Source organism: Macaca nemestrina, chromosome 17 (assembly GCF_043159975.1).
Source record: "Macaca nemestrina isolate mMacNem1 chromosome 17, mMacNem.hap1, whole genome shotgun sequence".
Classification (NCBI taxonomy): Eukaryota; Metazoa; Chordata; class Mammalia; order Primates; family Cercopithecidae; genus Macaca; species Macaca nemestrina.
Genome location: NC_092141.1, coordinates 2,142,150 through 2,161,554, shown reverse-complemented (window position 1 = coordinate 2,161,554; position 19,405 = coordinate 2,142,150). Strand labels below are relative to the sequence as shown.

Here is a 19,405-nt window from a genome sequence, read left to right as displayed (position 1 = left end):
AAGAGTTTAGCCTCTTCATAGGCACAACCCCCATCTGTGTAGTAGGCAGGATGAAACTAGGGCTCCAAAGCCTTCCTTTCCCCTCCCCTCCCTACATTAATCTACCTGCTTCCAAGGGCCTGCTCAAATTACCTACCAGCCCTTGATGGTATACAGGGTTAGAGGAGTTACCCCTGGACTTAGGCAAAGAAAAATCAGAGAACCTGGCCGGGCGCGGTAGCTCAAGCCTGTAATCCCAGCACTTTGGGAGGCCGAGGCGGGTGGATCACGAGGTCAGGAGATCCAGACCATCCTGGCTAACATGGTGAAACCCCGTCTCTACTAAAAATACAAAAAACTAGCCGGGCGTGGTGGCGGGCGCCTGTAGTCCCAGCTACTCGGAGGCTGAGGCAGGAGAATGGCGTGAACCTGGGAGGCGGAGCTTGCACTGAGCCGAGATCGCGCCACTGCACTCCAGCCTGGGTGACACAGCGCGAGACTCCGTCTCAAAAAAAAAAAAAAAAAGAAAAATCAGAGAACCTAACAGAACAAGAGAAGGCATAGATTTTCAGTGCCACAAAGTATACACGCTTCTGCCCGTGAAATCCTGAATTTATAACAATTAGAAAAGTATAAGCCTCCTGTAAGAGGGAGTTGGCTCAGTACACACATCCAAAGAGCCAAACACCACTTACGATTATTTATCTAAAGCTATAAATGATTAGTACATCTTTTAACTAAGTTTGTGATTTTTTTGTTGTTGTTTGTTTTTTTTTGAGATGGAGTCTCCCTCAGTCGCTCAGGCTGGAGTGCAGTAGCACGATCTTGGCTCACTACAACCTCCGCCTCCCGGGTTCACGCCATTCTCCTGCCTCAGCCTCCCGAGTAGCTGGGACTACAGGCGCCTGCCACCACGCCTGGCTAAGTTTTTGTCTTTTTAGTAGAGACAGGGTTTCACCATGTTAGCCAGGCTGGTCTGGAACTCCTGATCCCAAGTGATCCGCCTGCCTTGGCCTCCCAAAGTGTGGGATTATAGGTGTGAGCCACTGCACCTGGCCTGATGGTGGTTTTGATGCAATTTTTATCAAAATAAAGATGTCCATCCTAGGAGAAAATCATTACAGAATGATATGCGTACCATGCTCCCATTTTTAATTTAAACTCTATACACATAGATACATAGAAAAAACTAGCCAGGGCCGGGTGCGGTGGCTCATGCCTGTAATCCCATAACTTTGGGAGGCCAAGGCGGGCAGATCACCAGGTCAGGAGATCGAGACCATCTTGGCTAACACGGTGAAACCCCGTCTCTATTAAAAATACAAAAAATTAGCTAGGCGTGATGGCACACACCTGTAGTCACAGCTACTCAGGAGGCCAAGACAGGGGAATTGCCTGAACCCGGGAGGTGGAAGTTGCAGTGAGACAAGATCGTGCCACCGAGCTCCAGCCTGGCAATAGAGCAAGACTCTGTCTCAAAAAAAAAAAAAAAAAAAAAAAGATGGGCACGGTGACTCACATCTGTAATCCCAGCACTTCGGGAGGCCGAGGTGGGAGGATCGCGAGGTCCGGAGATCGAGACCATCCTAACACGGTGAAACCCTGTCTCTACTAAAAAGTACAAAAAATTAACCAGGCGTGGTGGGTCGTGCCTGTAGTCCCAGCTACTCGGGAGGCTGAGGCAGGAGAATGGCGTGAACCCGGGAGGCGGAGCTTGCAGTGAGCCGAGATCACGCCACTACACTCCAGCCTGGGCGACAGTGCATGACTCCGTCTCAAAAAAAAAAAAAAAAAAAAAAAAGGAAGAAAAAATTAGCCAGCTACACAAGTGTTTATTACTGGTTGGTGAAATCCTAAGTAATTTTATTTTTCTTCTGCCCTTTTTTTTTTTTGAGATGGACTCTCGCTCAGTCTCCCAGGCGAGAGTGCAGTGGTGCGATCTCAGTTCACTGCAGCCTCTGCTTTCCGGGTTCAAGTGATTCTCCTGCCTCAGCTGCCCAAGTAGCTGGGATTACAGGAGCCCGCCACCACACCTGGCTAATTTTTGTATTTTTAGTAGAGGTGGGGTTTCACTATGTTGGCCAGGCTGGTCTCGAACTCCTGACCTGAGGTGATCCACCTGCCTTGGCCTCCCAAAGTGCTGGGATTACAGGGGAGAGCCATCGCACTCACCCTTTTTCTCTCTTTTTTGAGATAGGGTCTCGCTCTGTTGCCCAGGCTGGAGTATGGTGGCACAATCTTGGCTCACTGCAACCTCGACCTCCTGGGCTCAGGTGATTCTCCCACCTCAGCCTCCCAAGTAGCTGGGACTACAGGCACAGGCCACCACACCCAGCTAATTTTTATTTTGTAGGGATGGGGTCTCCTTATGTTGCCCAGGCTGGTCTCAAACTCCTGGGCTCAAGCGATTTGCCCGCCTCAGCCTCCCAAAGTGCTGGGGGTATAGACGTGAGCCACTGTGCCAGGCCCATTTTGTTTTTCTTAACTGCAGATTATCTTCCTAAAATAAACGGATTACTTGCATAAGAAATAGTCAATAGTCCAAATAATCCTTTTCTTTTTTCTTAAACATGTACTTAATATCTTAATAACAAAACATACCAGTCTTTTTTTTAATAAGTGAAAATTAAACATCTAAGCTCTGTTTTTGAGGAACTGATGATTTCCAAAGGTGTTTAGAAAAGCCAGAACTCTACCAGCACTGTGGATATGAGGCTAAGAGCTAACAAACCACATAAAAGGAGACGGGGTGGGGGCGGGGGGCGGATTCTTCTCTTTGAGACAAGGAAGCAATCAATTTACTAGGGGAATAGTGGCCTTCTAACAAGTGAAAAGAAGAAAAGGAGACCAAACAGCCTGTTTCATTCTCTATAAATAAAACCCTGGGCGGCATATTGCCAAAGAAACAGGAGTCAATATAAACCTTTACATACTGGGCAGCCAAACTTCACTTTTAGACAGTATATTAATTATGTAGTCAATAACTATGGGTTTCATTAGTGTATTAAATACCACGATCAATAGTATTTATACTTTTCGAAGACAGCCCACTCAGGAAACAAAAGTGGGGGAGGGAAACATTTTTGACTCCGCAGTTCGAAACAGGACGGCATGCGAGAGATTAGCAAGGTTTTAATGGAAAGTATAAAACACTGGAAATATGAACAGAAATCAGATTATTACCCTTTTATTTTTTTCCCCTATCTCTTTCACAATGAGACTGGAGGGAATTCAAGAACCGCTTGAAATAAAGGCGAAATGATTAGATTTTTTTCTCCTAATTGCTTAACGCTGATGTCATGGTGTATGCAAAATCGACATTGATCTCTAAGTGAAAGAGGAGAAATAGAACCACAAGAATAGCCTTTCGAGGTAAACTATATCCAAGAGAATTCTACGAACTGTGGGCCAGAATCTATTTAGGTAACCCTCAGGGACCAAAATCTCTTAAAAGCCCAACAGTGGAGCCCATTTCTGACGCTCCTCTGCTGGTGATCCGACCTTTTAGTGGGGAAATCTGTTCCAAATATCCTCCTTAAGGGAGCCCTACCCCCCAGCACTGCCCCTGGGTTTCCAATCACATCCACGGAGACGTGCTGGGTTCGTCACGCTGGCCACTGAGAAGGCGCGGGGACGGGCGTTAGCGTTCCCTGGATGCGTCCTGGTGCCACGGCTGCTCAGGCCTCTTCGCTGTGTGGACAGACACGTGGGGAGAGGAGGGAATGCTGGGAGTAGTAGGCGTAAGAGACTGGTTACTGGGCTGAAAGCTAGATCACCACTTCCCACCCACAATTTGTCAATCCAGAAGAGGCTGAAGACTGTAATTTTCTAGTCGGTGCTTTATGAGCAAGGTCAGACAGAAAAGAACTTCCGTAAAAATGGCTGAGGCCTCGGAGACTGACATGTGACCCGGTTACCATCTCCTGAGACTAGAGAAGGGTAGGAAGGAATGTGTCTAAACCATTAGTGAGGCTGAGCAGGAATCCCTGTGTCTGTCCTCAGGAACGTCAGTCATCCGGTCTAGGGCTGGCTGGCTCCTATGTCAAGGGTGGACAGCGAGGGGGGAGACAGACAGGACACCACCTCCTCCAAAAGCCTCCACGGGTGGCATCTGCAGCGATGAACAGCAGGTCCTCTGGCAGCAGACTGACAACTGACCGCCTCACTGCCGGGGTACGAGGGTGAGATGTGCAGCCAATGGCAGGCGGTGTGTTGCAGCCACCAGATAGATAATTAATATGATTAGGAACACACAGAGCAAGCATGCTCTTGCTGACTGAAAGGCCCAGTAGCATAATTACTGTTTTCTTACCAGCTCACTGTCTGTACACATTTCAAAGCCTGGTTGGTGTTAGACTGCTGTGTAAACATCAATAAAATCCCAAGCGCCGGATCATCCGCATCCTTTGGCAACATGGCTTTTTGTTTTTAGTGTTTTCATGCTTTTAAAGATGCATTTCAGGGCTGCAAACACTAGGAAGAAGGATCTCCATGCCTTGGACTAATCTTCGGGTTTATAGTGAGTTAACATCTCCCCCAAGTGAACGTTTATTATGAAGGCTAATTAATCGCTTTCCAGTTATGGGAACTCTTTGCATTCAAAGAAAGTAGGATTCACAAGCAAAGAATATACTGTTTATTAAAACAAAGCAAGGGAAACAAAAGGCTTCAAAACCCTTTCCGTGTAACATAGCTTTAGTCAAAAAAAAAACACAAAATATACGAATGCCAGGAATACGTACAGGTAGAAAGAGTACGCATTCACCAAGTGAAATGCAACATTAATTGAAATGAAAACTAAAGAAACGCTTTGTAGTCGCTTGGATTTCCCTAGGGGACAGCAAGTCAATGCTTATCAGCAGTCCTCAGAAGAGACAATTTTGATTAGTATCAGACCCATCTGACTCAGTCTATTAAACCCTGAAGGAAGGATACTCTTCAGATAGAACAGAGATGCCTTTGATTAATAATTCTGCCCTATTGCCATTCCAAGCATTAACAACTATGTAGCACCTCTAGAAAGAGAGAGCCTTTGAATTCTAGGAAGACACACTTACTAAAATACCCAGGTGCCCACAAATGCTTCTCAGCTCTCCCTGCTGAGAAGAGCCCAAGTTGTGAGGCAGGGGGGTCACTGCTGGAGAAGCAAAAACCTAGTTACATAATTTACTTCATGGTCTGCCGTTAGGGTCAGTGACTTATGACATAATTCCTGCTTGAGGATAATGAGATTGACAAAAGCCTGAAGGCAGAGGAAGTGACTGGTCTTACACTCACCGCTGGCTGACTCCCTAGGCCTGACACGGTCTACACCGCAGCCACCCGAGCGTATTTCCTTTGCCTACCGATGGGTTCTGAGATGCACACACGAGAGGAAATTGCTTAGTCTACCATAAAGAGCCTCTGTGCGGAGTAGCTAACACGGGATCATCACAGGGAGGTGGGAGGAAATCGATTCCATTCTGGCTCTTTATTTGCAAACTTCTACCCAACGGGCACTGCTCTCCTCACATCGACGCGCTTCTCCTGATGCTCAGGACCAGCCTTCGGCCGTACTCTCTGTAGTCCACCGGCTTCACGTCCATCACAGTGGCCTTAATTCGAGACTCGTCCTTCAAAGAGAGAAGCGGTTTGTGAGCGGTGAAAGCGTGGCGTGGAGCAGTGAAGCCCCTTTTGCTTCAGTGGTTTCAGTGAGCCCAGCGGGAGGGAACAGACACACCGGCCTCCGAGTTCAGTCATTTCGGTGAGTGACAGCCTAGTCCTGATGTCTGCGGCTGGGCGAGCAAACAGGTCCCTTCTCTAGCACACGCCCTTCTGATTCTTTACCCAAGCTCCCAAACACTCAGAAGCCTAGAATCCTAGTGAGATGGACTTTCGAGGGTTTCTCTAGTTTAATTTATTCTCTCTACTGCAGGGGATACAGGCCAGAGAGGACATGGGACTTGCCCAAAGCCACACAGCTAGTTCTGAAAGCTCAACTTTTAAACTTTCAAGAAAAGCAGAGTTGTGAAAGAGAGAACACCCACAGCAGAGGGAGACGACCGAGCCCGCCCCGTCTCAGCTCTGGGAGGCAGCCTCTCTTCACCTCACCTGCCCCGTCCAGACACGATGGGGCTGAAGGACCCCAAAAATCCCCTCCGGGCCCAGCCCACTCCCTGACGTTGTTTCAGTGACATCTGATCCTCTATCTCATTTAACATTGATAGTGGCACGCCTAACAACAGGCATTAAGGTAAATACATGAGTACACCCTGCCATCAGCAAGGGCGTTTTCACCACTCCCCCGTCCCACTCCGACGTTTACATTCCAGGACTGAATGGTGCCTTTCCGGGCAGAAGGGAGGAAGCCCAGGAAGGCTGCACAGGCGAGCTCGGGACCGTCACGCCGCTGTGTGCTTGGTCATTACTAAATCCAGTGACACTCATAAGCATGATCAAGAGCAAAGCTCTGAAGTCAGGCTGCCCGGGTTGGACTTTAGCTCGGCCACTTGCTAGCATACGACTTAGGCAGGTGACTTGTTCTGTGAACGCCCCCGTGTCTCTGTATGTATTCCTTCAGTGGCAAAACGGGGTAACAGTAGTTTCTACATAGAGGCTTACTAGGCTCAAGTGAGATATTCCACGTGAAGGATGTAGAACAGTATCTGGCAGACAGCGCTCAATAATACTGTTCGATTATAACTATATAACTCGGCCGGGTGCGGTGGCTCATGCCTGTAATCCCAGCACTTTGGGAGGCTGAGGCGGGTGGATCACCTGAGGTCAGGAGTTCGAGGCCAGCCTGGCCAACATGGTGAAACCCCGTCTCTACTAAAAATACAAAAATTAGCCGGGCGTGGTGGCGGGTGCCTGTAGTCCCAGCTACTCGAGGGGCTGAGGCAGGAGAATCACTTGAACCCGAGAGGCGGAGGTTGTAGTGAGCCGAGATTGTCCCACTGCACTCCAGCCTGGGCGACAGAGACTCTGTCTCAAATAAATAAATAAATAAATAAATAAATAAATAGTATTATGGTCACTTTAAGGAATTTTCAAGGTAGTTTTAACTACATGTGGTCTTTGTTTCATATACTGACTGACTTAGAAATGGGGTCTCACTATGTTACCCAGGCTGGCCTTGAACTCCTGCCTCAGTCTCCCGAGTAGCTGGGACCACAGGCGCACACCACGACGCCCAGCTCATATACTTAATATACTTATCCACAATCTAAATTTGTCAAAGATGTGACTCTACTGCATGCGTTATAATTTTTATCAGAACACAGATAAAAAAATCCTAGGATTTAACTGAAAACAAAAAACAAAAAAAAAAACCCCAAAAACAAAAATAAACAACAACAAAAAAACCCCATACAGTATTCGCTACCCGCCGCCGTTGTTTTGACAGGACACTTAAGCTCTCTCTCTTTCCTCATCTGAAATGGGGACAATAACAGTACCTGCGTTGGGCAAAGTCAGCACTGGGGTCTGGCACACGGTGCGTACAGTAACTCCCTGCCAGTGAGTGCCGCGGCTCTGCCGTGGGTGACAAACAGCACCTCCCCGCCACTAACCCTGCTGCCCTGGGCCCTTACTTACGTTGTAGGTCTCTACTTTGACCCTGACTCTGAATATGAAAGATCGGAAGTTGGCATTCTGGAAAACTTCCTCAAATGCCTGTTCATTCTGCAAAAACAAATAGAAAACTTGACACATGGAAACCACTGGACAACCTGCAAATACCAATAAGACTTTTCTTTTTTTTTTTTTTTTTTGAGATGGAGTCTCGCGCTGTCACCCAGGCTGGAGTGCAGTGGCCGGATCTCAGCTCACTGCAAGCTCCGCCTCCCGGGTTCCTGCCATTCTCCTGCCTCCGCCTCCCGAGTAGCTGGGACTACAGGCGTCCGCCACCTCGGCCGGCTAGTTTTTTGTATTTTTTTTTAGTAGAGACGGGGTTTCACCGTGTTAACCAGGATGGTCTCAATCTCCTGACCTCGTGATCCGCCCGTCTCAGCCTCCCAAAGTGCTGGGATTACAGGCTTGAGCCACCGCGCCCGGCCCCAATAAGACTTTTCAAAAGACTTCTGAAAATCACTCTCCCGGGTTGTCTGAAATTACTTAGGAACGACTCATCTACAGGTAACATTACATAAAACTGTTTTGAGTAGAATTTTACTGAAAATTCAAACACTAATCAAATTGACAAAAGGTAGAATGGCAGTTGTCAGGGCCAGGGGAAGAGGGTTTTGGAAAAGGAGCTACTGCTCAATGTACGGAGTTTCAAATCGCCGCCCATGAACAGTGGGTCTCCATTCTCCCCTTCCCTCGACCCTTGGAAAACACAAGTCTGTCGTCTGTCTTTATGAATTTGCCTATTGGCCGGGCGCGGTGGCTCAAGCCTGTAATTCCAGCACTTTGGGAGGCCGAGATGGGCGGATCACGAGGTCAGGAGATCGAGACCATCCTGGCTAACACGGTGAAACCCCATCTCTACTAAAAAATACAAAAAACTAGCCGGGCGAGGTGGTGGCGCCTGTAGTCCCAGCTACTCGGGAGGCTGAGGCAGCAGGCGAGGTGGTGGCGCCTGTAGTCCCAGCTACTCGGGAGGCTGAGGCAGGAGAATGGCGTGAACCCGGGAGGCGGAGCTTGCAGTGAGCAGAGATCCGGCCACTGCACTCCAGCCCGGGCGACAGAGCGAGACTCCGTCTCAAAAAAATAAAAAATAAAAATAAAATGAATTTGCCTATTAAAAAAAGTACTGGAAAAGGATGGTGGTGACAGGGGTGCAGTATGTGAATGTACCTAACGCCGCTAAAGCGTACACGTAAAAATGGTTACAAAGGCAAATTCGTTATGTGTGTTTTACTAGACACAAAAAATTAAAAACACTCTTAGGAATTTTCTAAGACTTTAAGGCCGGGCGCTACGGCTCACACCTGTAATCCCAGCACTTTGGGAGGCCGAGGCTGGAGAATCACCTGAGGTTGGGAGTTCAAGACCGGCCTGGCCAACATGGTGAAACCCCATCTCTACCAAAACTACAAAAATTAGCTGGGCATGGTGGCAGGTGCCTGTAATCCCAGCTACTAGGGAGGCTGAGGCAGAAGAATGGCTTCAACCTGGGAGGCGGAGGCTACAGTGAGCTGAGACTGCACCACTGCACTCCAGCATGGGCTACAGAGCGAGACTCTCCAAAAAAATAAAAAAATAAAAAAGAATTAAGAGGAGGTCAGGTGTGGTGGCGCATGACTATAATCCCAAAGTTTTGGGAGAGACCAAGGTGGGAGGACTGCTTGGGGCCAGGAGTTCAAGACCAGTCTGGGCGACATAGCAAGACCCCATCTCTACCAAAAAAAAAAAAAATTTAAGCCAGGTATGGTGGCATGTGCCAGTAGTCTCAGCTACTCAGGAGACTGAGGTGGGAGGACTGCCTGAGCCCAGGAGTTTGAAGCTGCAGTGAGCCACGATCACACACCACGGCACCCCAACCTGGGTGACGAGGCAAGACCTTGTCTCAGATAAAAAAAAAAAAAAAAGGAAAAACACTCAGAAGAAAGTTTAATATAATTCATGATTTCAGCCTCTGTATTTATAGCTACTGATTTGGCGTGCAAGCAGAGAAGACTGTTGAAGTGGGCAAAGGCTAGGGAAAGCCTAAAAACAATCCTTTTCCCTCTGTCACTCCTCAAATGCAACTTGTTTCTTTCTTAAAAAAAAAAAAAAAAGCTGGTAAACAGGAATTAGAGAATACACTATGTACAAAGATGCATAAATAAATGTGTAATAACTATATTAACATAGTTGATCGAGACCCTTGACAAAAAAAAAAAGAAATTAATAGTTCACACCAGCCTAGCAGCCTAGTATTTCTGCAAGTCACGCCGAGCATGAGAGCAGCTTTGCTATACAGAACTCTATTCTGTAAAGGTTACTTGATCAAAACCCAAACCCAAACCAAATGCATCCCCTGGACTTTCAGATATGAAAATAAAACAATGGGTTAAAGCTGGAGAAGATGACAGCAGCTCCCATCATACTCCCAAGCTGAGGGGCGTGGAGCGCCTACTCCAGGATCTCACGGTTCCTCGGGGGAGTTTCTGTATGTCCTCATTCACCAGCAGTAAAAACAGTCAAATATAACAAGCTCATAAAAAATCCTGAAAGGCTGACTTGAGCCTTAAAATCTGATACGAAAATTGAGGACCAGGTAAAAACAGACAAAAGATACTATCACACTTTAAAGTCAGTTCTAGTTATTTCTGTAACAGGATTTGTTGAGACTATTTTGAGAGCTCTCATGGACAATTTAAAGACAGAGTCAGGGGCAGAGCCCAGACAGACAGAACTGGGGACAGGAAAGGAAAAGAAAAACACACCAGAGCAAACGGTGAAGGCTTTCATCTTCGTGGCCGTTACAAGTGCTCCAACCAATTTGGAGGAAATCGGGGAAAAACCACCTACAGACAGGTGGCCGTTTATGTGGCCCAGAAAACACAGCTTTTATTGGTCTTCCTTATGTTTTATCTGAGCAACTACCCTTCCTAAATTCAGCATTATTAGCAATCTATTCTGTGCATTAAATAAACCTAATATGTGAAAATGCAAACTTATGAAACTGAAATGGACAAAGTTATCTTACGGAAGAAAGTCACTTCATAAGAATTGCATCTGATGGGCTAAAATGGCAGGCACCTTATATGTGGATTTATTATTATTATTTTATAGGACAGACCCAGGAACTTGATATATGTGCATTTAAACCAGGATCTGATTCCACTTTTCTGGAACATATTTACTATGTTAAAAAAGCATGCCTGTAATAATTCAGGTTGTTTCAAGGACACCTGCCGATCTAAGTCATCTCAGGCACACTAGCTCTGAGTGCTAATAGGAACAGGAAAAACGAGTGGCTTAGACTTAGAAAGTGCTCTGGTTTTAAAGTACTTTTATATACATTATTTCAATGTTAAGCACATCCAAAATGGACAAAACTAGATAACATCAGATGAGCTCTTAAATAATTATCAGGTTGAGAAACTGTATACAATACCTAAAAGAAACAAACTAAAAAATATTAAACAGCAAAAAGAGGGTCAGTGTTGGGCAAGGCACGGTGGCTCACGCCTGTAATCCCAGCACTTTGGGAGGCTGAGGCGGGCAAATCACAAGGTCAGGAGTTTGAGACCAGCCTGGCCAACATAGTGGAACCTTGTCCCTACTGAAAATACAAAAATTAGCCGGACGTGGTGGCAGGCGCCTGTAATCCCAGCTACTTAGGAGGCTGGGGCAGGAGAATCACTTGAACCCGGGAAGCAGAGGTTGCCGTGAGCTGAGATTGCGCCACTGCACTCCAGCCTGGGTGACAGAGCTAGACTGTCTCCAAAAAAAACAAAAAACAAAAAAAAAGAAAAAAACCCCCAAACAGTGTGTGTGTGGGGGGGTCAGTGTTACAGGATGAGAACCATTAAAAGTTATAACAAAATATGTGGCTGACCTTGTCTTTTAATTCCCCAAGATAAGCAGCATTTTGTCCAAGGATAGCTTCAGCAGACTCCTGGAAACAAGTCACCCACTGATTCTCTTGAAAATCTGCAATATTTACCTAAAAAACACAATTCTACATTATTTCAGCAAAGAAATGATAAAAAGAAGACACACTAAGAAGATGGGGAGAGGTTAATGTTCTTTTTCCACTTATTAAAATAATTTCCAGAGAGGGCCGGGTGCAGCGAGACCACGTCTGTAATCCCAGCACTTTGGGAGGCCGAGGCGGGTGGATCACTTGAGGTCAGGAGTTTGAAACCAGCCTGGCCAACATGGTGAAACCCTGTCTCTACTAAAAATACAAAAATTAGCCAGGCGTGGCAGCATGCGCCTATAATCCCAGCTACTCAGGAGGCTGAGGCGGGAGAATCACTTGATCCTGGGAGGCGGAGGCTGCGGTGAGCCGAGATCGCGCCACTGCCCTCCAGCCTGGGTGACAGCGAGAGGCTCGTCAGATTAGTTCCTGCCCAGGTGCAGCTGGCTTTGGATGAAGGGTTTTGAGTGAATCGGGGGAGTTCTCTGCATTTTCAATTGTCCACTCTGTAGTCACTAGGAGGAGTTCCGTGAGACGGCTCTGTCACAGATGGGCACCCAGACAACTGCAGAGCCTGGCCGTGGGCCTCCGTCAGTCACCAAATTGACCTGGCAAAGGAAATCAGCCATCAAGTGTCTCCCATTGGGCTGTGGTGTAAAATTAAATAGGAGAAAGTCAAGGAAGAAAGCGGATCTCAAAGAATCCACTTGCTAAAGTAAAAGCCTTTGTAGAAATCAGAGTAGTTTTTCTTTAAGGCATCATTTTGACGATTTTACATCTTCATTTTGCATGTGAACAAGGCTTTTAATAGAGGGAACGTGATGATGAAAAATAAGGTGACGAAACCAGTTAAAAGCACAAAGCGGGCCGGGCGCGGTGGCTCAAGCCTGTAATCCCAGCACTTTGGGAGGCCGAGATGGGCGGATCACGAGGTCAGCAGATCGAGACCATCCTGGTTAACACGGTGAAACCCCGTCTCTACTAAAAAATACAAAAAACTAGCTGGGCGACGTGGTGGGCACCTGTAGTCCCAGCTACTCGGGAGGCTGAGGCAGGAGAATGGCGTAAACCCAGGAGGCGGAGCTTGCAGTGAGCTGAGATCGCGCCACTGCACTCCAGCCTGGGCAGCAGAGCAAGACTCCGTCTCAAAAAAAAAAAAAAAAAAAAAAAAGCGCAAAGCGCTCTCAATACACAGCAACAGGATCACACCCTGGGCTCACACTTCCTTTACCCTGCACGATCCTTCCAAGAAGCAAAGAGTATCTCATTACCTAAGGCAAGAACTGCAATGACACAGACGTGTGATAAATATCAAATCAAACAAGTGTGCGGGAGATTGTGCCGTGGAGGAGTTTAACAGAAAGGCTGATGTTTCAATAAACTAAAACAAATTTTCTTCATCTTAGGTTCAATGAAAAGTTTATAGTTTACAAAAAATGGGCCTTAATGTAAAACTCTCCTGCTACACTTACATTTCATTTTACTTACTTATTATTATTTTTTTTTTTGAGACGGAGTCTCGCTCTGTTGTCCAGGCTGGAATGTGGTGGCGCGATCTTGGCTCACTGCAAGCTCCGCCTCCTGGGTAAACGCCATTCTCCTGCCTCAGCCTCCCAAGGAGCTGGGACTACAGGCGCCCGCCGCCACGACCGGCTAATTTTTTTGTATTTTTAGTGGAGACGGGGTTTCACCGTGTTAGCCAGGATGGTCTCGATCTCCTGACCTCGTGATCCACCCACCTCAGCCTCCCAAAGTGCTGGGATTACAGGCACGAGCCACTGCGCCTGGCCTTACTTATTTATTTTTTAAAGACAAGGTCTGACTCTGTCATCCAGGCTGGAGTGCAGCGTCACGATCACGGCTCACTGCAGCCTTGACCTCTCAGGCTCAAGTGATCCTCCTACCTTGGCCTCATGAGTAGTTGGGACAAGTGCATACCACCATGGCCAGCTAATTTTACTTTTTGTAGAGACAGGGTCTTGCCGTGTTGCCCAGACTGATATCGAACTCCTGGCCTCAAGCAATCATCCTGCCTCAGTCTTCCAAAGTGCTGGAGTTACAGGCATGAGCCACCGCACCTGGCCAATATGAACTTTTTTTTTTTTTTTTTTTTTTTTTTTGAGACGGAGTCTCACACTGTTGCCCAGGCTGGAGTGCAGTGAGGCTTCTGATATGTTACTGCCAAATCATCTTTTAGAAAAATGTGAAACTGTTTTCTTTTTTTGAGATAGAGTTTTGCTTGTCGCCCAGGCTGGAGTACAATTGCGTGATCTCGGCTCACTGCAACCTCCGCCTCCTGGGTTCAAGTGATTCTCCTGCCTCAGCCTCCCAAGTAGCTGAGACTACAGGTGCCCGCCACCACACCCAGCTAATTTTTGTATTTTTAGTAGAGATGGGGTTTCACCATGTTGGCCAGGCTGGTCTCAAACTCCTGACCTCAGGTGATGCACCTGCCTCGGCCTCCCAAAGCGCTGGGATTACAAAAGTGAGCCACTGTGCCCGGCCTTAAACTGTTTTCTTAAACTGCTATTATTGCCTAGTTGAAAACAAAACAAAACAAAATAAAAACCTTAAGGCTAGGTGCAGTGGCTCAGGCTTGTAATCCCAGCACTTTGGGAGGCTGAAGTGGGAGGATGACTTGAGGCCAGGAATTTGAGACCAGCCTGAACAGCAGACCGAGATCCTGTCTCTACAATAAAATAATTTTATAAATCAGCTGGGTGTGGTGGTGCACCCCTGTAGTCGCAGCTACTTGGGAGGCCAAGGTGGAAGGATTGCTTAAGCTCAGGAGGTTGGGGCCACAGTGAGCCGTGATGATGCCACTGCACTCTATTCTGGGCAACAGAGTCAGACCTCTGTTTTTTTTTAAAAAAATGTAAAAACCCAACTCGACAACTTTTTTTTAAACATTTTTAAAACAGAAAGAAACAATTCTTAAAATGCAAAGAAGCAACAATCTCACATCAGCACACCGTCAGGTTCCTCTGAAGTCAGCGATACTAAAGCTAGAGAATAGATTAGCCACACGAAAATAACTCAATACAGGCACTGGCTGTGTAAGCACAATCACTGCTGTCTAAAAATGCCATTTCAAATTAATCTATCTTCATAGCAGTTATTAGCAGACACGTGTCACTGACGTTATGATTGTATGACATACATGAAAGACTGAAATCAGCTGGGGGATCTCAACGCCACTTTCTGGCGTGAAAAAGAGGAAGAATAAGCTCTTCCACACCTACTCACCTGCAGGCTTCCTACCAGGAATGCCTTTGTTTCTACTGTTGTGACCACAGTGCCTGGCACACGGGACGGCCTCAATGAACACAACCGTGGTTCTCATCTACCAAGGGTACTTACTGACAGGATCATGCGGTACTTGAAATTGGGAAATTCCGTGTCGCACTTCTCACAGCGGTACAATCCGTTCTGTTGATCAATCACTTTCTTATTGCAGTCCTGAGTCGGGCAGGCTTGGTACATGCAGTTCTCTTTGCGAAGATATACCACTGTGGCCACAGAACTGAAGTAGTCCGGCTTCGGGAGAAAAGAATGGCGTGAGGCACAGAGCAGCGAGCCCACGCGGGATCAGACTGAGAGGCAATTCAAAGCTTGCCCTTACGTTTAGGTGGTAAGTGTTTATATATTCCAATCCTCAAGATCACGAATGATCACAGGGAATAATTCATTCAGTAGTTTTAGAAATCACATGTGCCAAGTACAAAACCCATGAAAGTAATAAGCCAAGTTCTAATAAGCCAAGTTCTAAGGCATATAATTCCTTAACAATAAAAGAGTTAATTCTAAACTAGACTGAGTTAATCAAAAGTGAAATTGTTTCCTCTTTGCTTGAAGACTATATGAAAGACAAAGATTTATTTCTCCTGATCCTGTGATCCTCCAAAGGCCACAGATCTAGGAAATACAGAATGCGGACCACGCAAATCCAGCGCAGCAACCATCAGTCATTCCTCCCGTGTTAAAAACACGACAGTCATTTCTAGGCCTAGATTCACCTTTTCCTTGTTTAGGCCAGGGATCAGCAAGCTGCTTCTGTAAAAGGCTGAATGGTAAATATTTCAGGCCTCAGCAGGCGTTTGGTCATACTCTCTGCTGCAACTATAGGCGCACCTCACTTTACTGTGCTTTGCTTTACTGCACTTGACAGACAGGGCATTTTTCACAGATTGAAGACTTGTGGCACCCCTGGGTCAAGTAAATGCACAATTTTCCCAATAGCAGGTACCCACTTTATGTCTCTCTGTCACATTTTGGTAATTCTTACAAGATTTCAAACTTTTTCATTATGTGTGTGTGTGTGTGTGTGTGTGTGTGTATATATATATATATATATATTTTTTTTTTTTTTTTTTTTTTTTGAGACAGAGCCTTGCTCTGTCGCCCAGGCTGGGGTGCAGTGAGTGGCGTGATCTCGGCTCACTGCAAGCTCTGCCTCCCAGGTTCAAGTGATTCTTCTGCCTCAGCCACCCAAGTAGCTGGGACTATAGGCATGCGCTACCACACCTGGCTAATTTTTGTATTTTTTAGTAGAGATAGGGTTTTGCCATGTTGGCCAGGCTGGTCTCTAACTCCAAACCTCAAGTGATTCACCCACCCTGGCCTCCCAAAGTGCTAGGATTATAGCAGTAAGCCACCATGCCTGGTCCTTTTTTCATTATTATTATATCTGTTATGGTGGGTTTTTTTTTTTGTTTGAGACAGTCTTGCTCTGTCACCAGGCTAGAGTGCAGTGGCACGATCTCAGCTCACTGCAACCTCCGCCTTCCAGGGTCAAGCGATTCTCCTGCCTCAGCCTACCGAGTAGCTGGGACTACAGGCATGTGTCACCACGCCTGGCTAATTTTTGTATTTTTATTTATTATTTATTATTTATTTATTTATTTATTTTTTGAGACGGAGTCTTGTTCTGTCGCCCAGGCTGGAGTGCAGTGGCGCCATCTCGGCTCACTGCAAGCTCCGCCTCCCGGGTTCAGGCTATTCTCCTGCCTCAGCCTCCCCAGTAGCTGGGACTACAGGTGCCCGCCACCACGCCCAGCTAATTTTTTTTTTTTTGGTATTTTTAGTAGAGACGGGGTTTCACCATGTTAGCCAGGAAGGTCTCGATTTCCTGACCTCGTGATCCGCCCACCTCCGCCTCCCAAAGTGCTGGGATTACGGGCGTGAGACACCGCACCCGGCCTAATTTTTGTATTTTTAGTAGAGATAGGGTTTTACCATGTTGGTCAGGATGGTCTTGATTTCCTGACCTCAGGTGATCCGCCCGTCTCGGTCTCCCAAAGTGCTGGGACTACAGGCGTGAGCCACCGTGCCTGGCCTATGGTGATCTTTAACGGCACTATTGTAGTTGTTTTGGGGTGCCACTAACTGCACCCACATAAGATGGGGAACTTATATTGATAAATGTTGTATGTATGCTGACTGATCCTCCAATTAACTATTCCTGTCTCTCTCCTTTGAACATATAAAGAAGAAAGCAAACAGTCTTATTGCTGATATGGAGAAAGTGGTAGTGGTCTGGATAGAAGATCAAGCCACAACATTCTCTTAAGCCAAAGCCTAATCCAGAGCAAGGCCTCACCTTTCTTCAATTCTATGAAGGCTGAGAGAGGTGAGAAAGCTGCAGAAGAGGCCAGGTGCGGTGGCTCACGCCTGTAATCCCAGCACTTTGGGAGGCAGAGGTGAGAGGATTACCTAAGCCCAGGAGTTCGATACCAGCCAGGCAACATAGTGAGACCCAGTCTCTACAAAAAACTGTCAGGGCATGGTGGTGTGCACCTGTAGTCCCAGCTACTCCGGACGCTGAGGTGAGCCGTGATTGTGCCACTGCACTCCAGCCTGGGTGACAAAGTGAGACTCTGTCTCAAAAAAAAAAAAAAAAAAAAAAAAAAAAGCCGCAGAAGAAAGGACGGAAGCTAGCAGATGTTGGTTCATGAGGTTTAAGGAAAGAAGTCGTCTCCATAACAAAAGTGGAAAGTGAAGCAGCAAGTGCTGATGGAGAAGCTGCAGCCAAGTTCTCCAGAAGATCCAGCTGAGGCCACCAATGAAGGTGGCTGCACTCAACAGCCGAGTTCAGCGGAGACAGAACAGTCTTCCGGAAGAAGATGCCACCAAGAACATTCATCCTAGACAGTAGAAATCCACGCCTGGCTTCAAAGCTTCAAAGGACAGGCTGACTCTTCTGTTAGGCGCCTATGCAGCTGGGGACTGTAAGGTAAAGCCAGGGCGCGCTGACCGTGTCAAAAATCCTAGGGCTCATAAGAACTATGCTGAATCTACTTTGCCTCTGCTTCATAAATAGAACCTCAAAGCCTGGATGACAGCATATCTATTTATAGTGTGGTTTATTGACTGTTTTAAGCCCATTGTTGAGACCTACTGCTCAGAAAAAGAGATTCCTTTAAAAATACGACTGCTCATTGACAATGCACCTGTTCACCCGAGGGCTCAATGGAGACACACAGTAAAGGAGATTAATACTGTTTTCATGCTTGATAACAACGTCTATTCTGCAGCCCATGCAGATCAAGGAGTAACTTTGACTTTTTAAGTCTAAGAGACACATTTCACGAGGCAATAGCCGCCAGAGTGATTCCTCTGATGGATCTGGGGAAAGTAAATTGAAAATCTGAAAAGGATTCACCATTCTAGATGCTATTAAGAACAGTTGGCTGGGCACAGTGGCTCACGCCCGTAACCCCTGGCACTTGGGGAGGCTGAGGCAGGGAGATCCCTTGAACCCAGGAGTTTGAGAGCAGCCTGGGCAACATGGCAAAATGCCGTCTCTACAAAAAACACAATTAGCCAGGTGTGGTAGCACCTGTAGTCCCAGCTTGGGAGCCTGGGAGGTGGAGACTGCAGTGAGCTGTCATCAAGCCACTGCACTCCGGCCTGAGTGACAGAATGAGACCCTGTCTCAAATTAAAAAAAAAAAAAAGGAACATTCATGATTCATGGGAGGCCAAAATCCCAACATCGACAGGAGTTTGGAACAAGTTGATTCCCACCCTCATGGCTGACACTGAGGCTTCAAGACTTTAGTGGAGGAGGGACCTGCAGATGTGATGAAAACAACAAGAGAACTAGAATCAGAAGTGGGGCCTGAAAATGGGCCTGAACTGCCGTAATCTCAGGATCAAACCTGAACGGATGAGGAGCTGCTCCTTACGACGGGCAAGGAAAGTAGTTTCTCGAGATGAAATCTCTTCTGGTGAGGATGCTATGAGCATTGTTGAAAGGACAACAAAGGATTTAGAATTTGCAAATCCTTTTGCGATGGTTGATAAAGCAGTGACAGGACCCGAGAGGGACAGACTCCAATATGAAAAAGTTCTACTGTGGGTAAAATGCTGTCAAACAGCATCACCTGCTACGGAGAAATCTTTTGTGAAAGGAAGAGTCAACCAACGTGGCAAACTTCACTGCTGTCTTATTTTAAGAAACTGACAAAGACACCCTGATGTTCAGCAACCATTGCCGTGATCAGCCAGCCATCCACACTGAAACAAACCCCCACCAACGAGAAGATGACGACTTGCCGAAGGCTCAGATGATTGTCAGCATTTTTTAGCAAGTAAGTTTTTGTTTTTAAGAGAAGGGGTCTCCCACGTTGCTCAGTAGAACTCCTGGGCTCCTGCGATCCACCTGCCTCAGCCTCCCGGGTGGCTGGGATTACAGAGAACCGAAAGACTGGGTGTCCCATGACAGGACGACAAGGATCTGTCCAGTGTTTGATTCTCGAGATGTTCTATAAGAGCACTGTAAGAGCTGCTGTTGACAATGATGGATGAGGGTGTACAGTGAAATGAGAGTAGGAAGGAAACCTACACTGTATATGACGAAAATAAGAGAGGC

General features: G+C 46.7%; 1 protein-coding gene across 1 annotated transcript in view; it reads right to left on the bottom strand.

Annotated features, from left to right (window-relative positions):
* Positions 1 to 4,592: 4,592 nt before the first annotated feature.
* The window catches only part of LOC105474283 (replication protein A1), a 64,174-nt gene continuing 49,361 nt past the window's right edge, over positions 4,593 to 19,405 (bottom strand). The window contains exons 14-17 of the mRNA XM_071082108.1: positions 14,894 to 15,070; positions 11,450 to 11,557; positions 7,555 to 7,641; positions 4,593 to 5,591 (exon numbers count right to left, since the gene is read on the bottom strand). Coding sequence (XP_070938209.1) covers positions 5,487 to 5,591; positions 7,555 to 7,641; positions 11,450 to 11,557; positions 14,894 to 15,070 — 477 coding nt within the window. The 3' untranslated portion in view covers positions 4,593 to 5,486. The remainder of the gene's footprint in view (positions 5,592 to 7,554; positions 7,642 to 11,449; positions 11,558 to 14,893; positions 15,071 to 19,405) is intronic.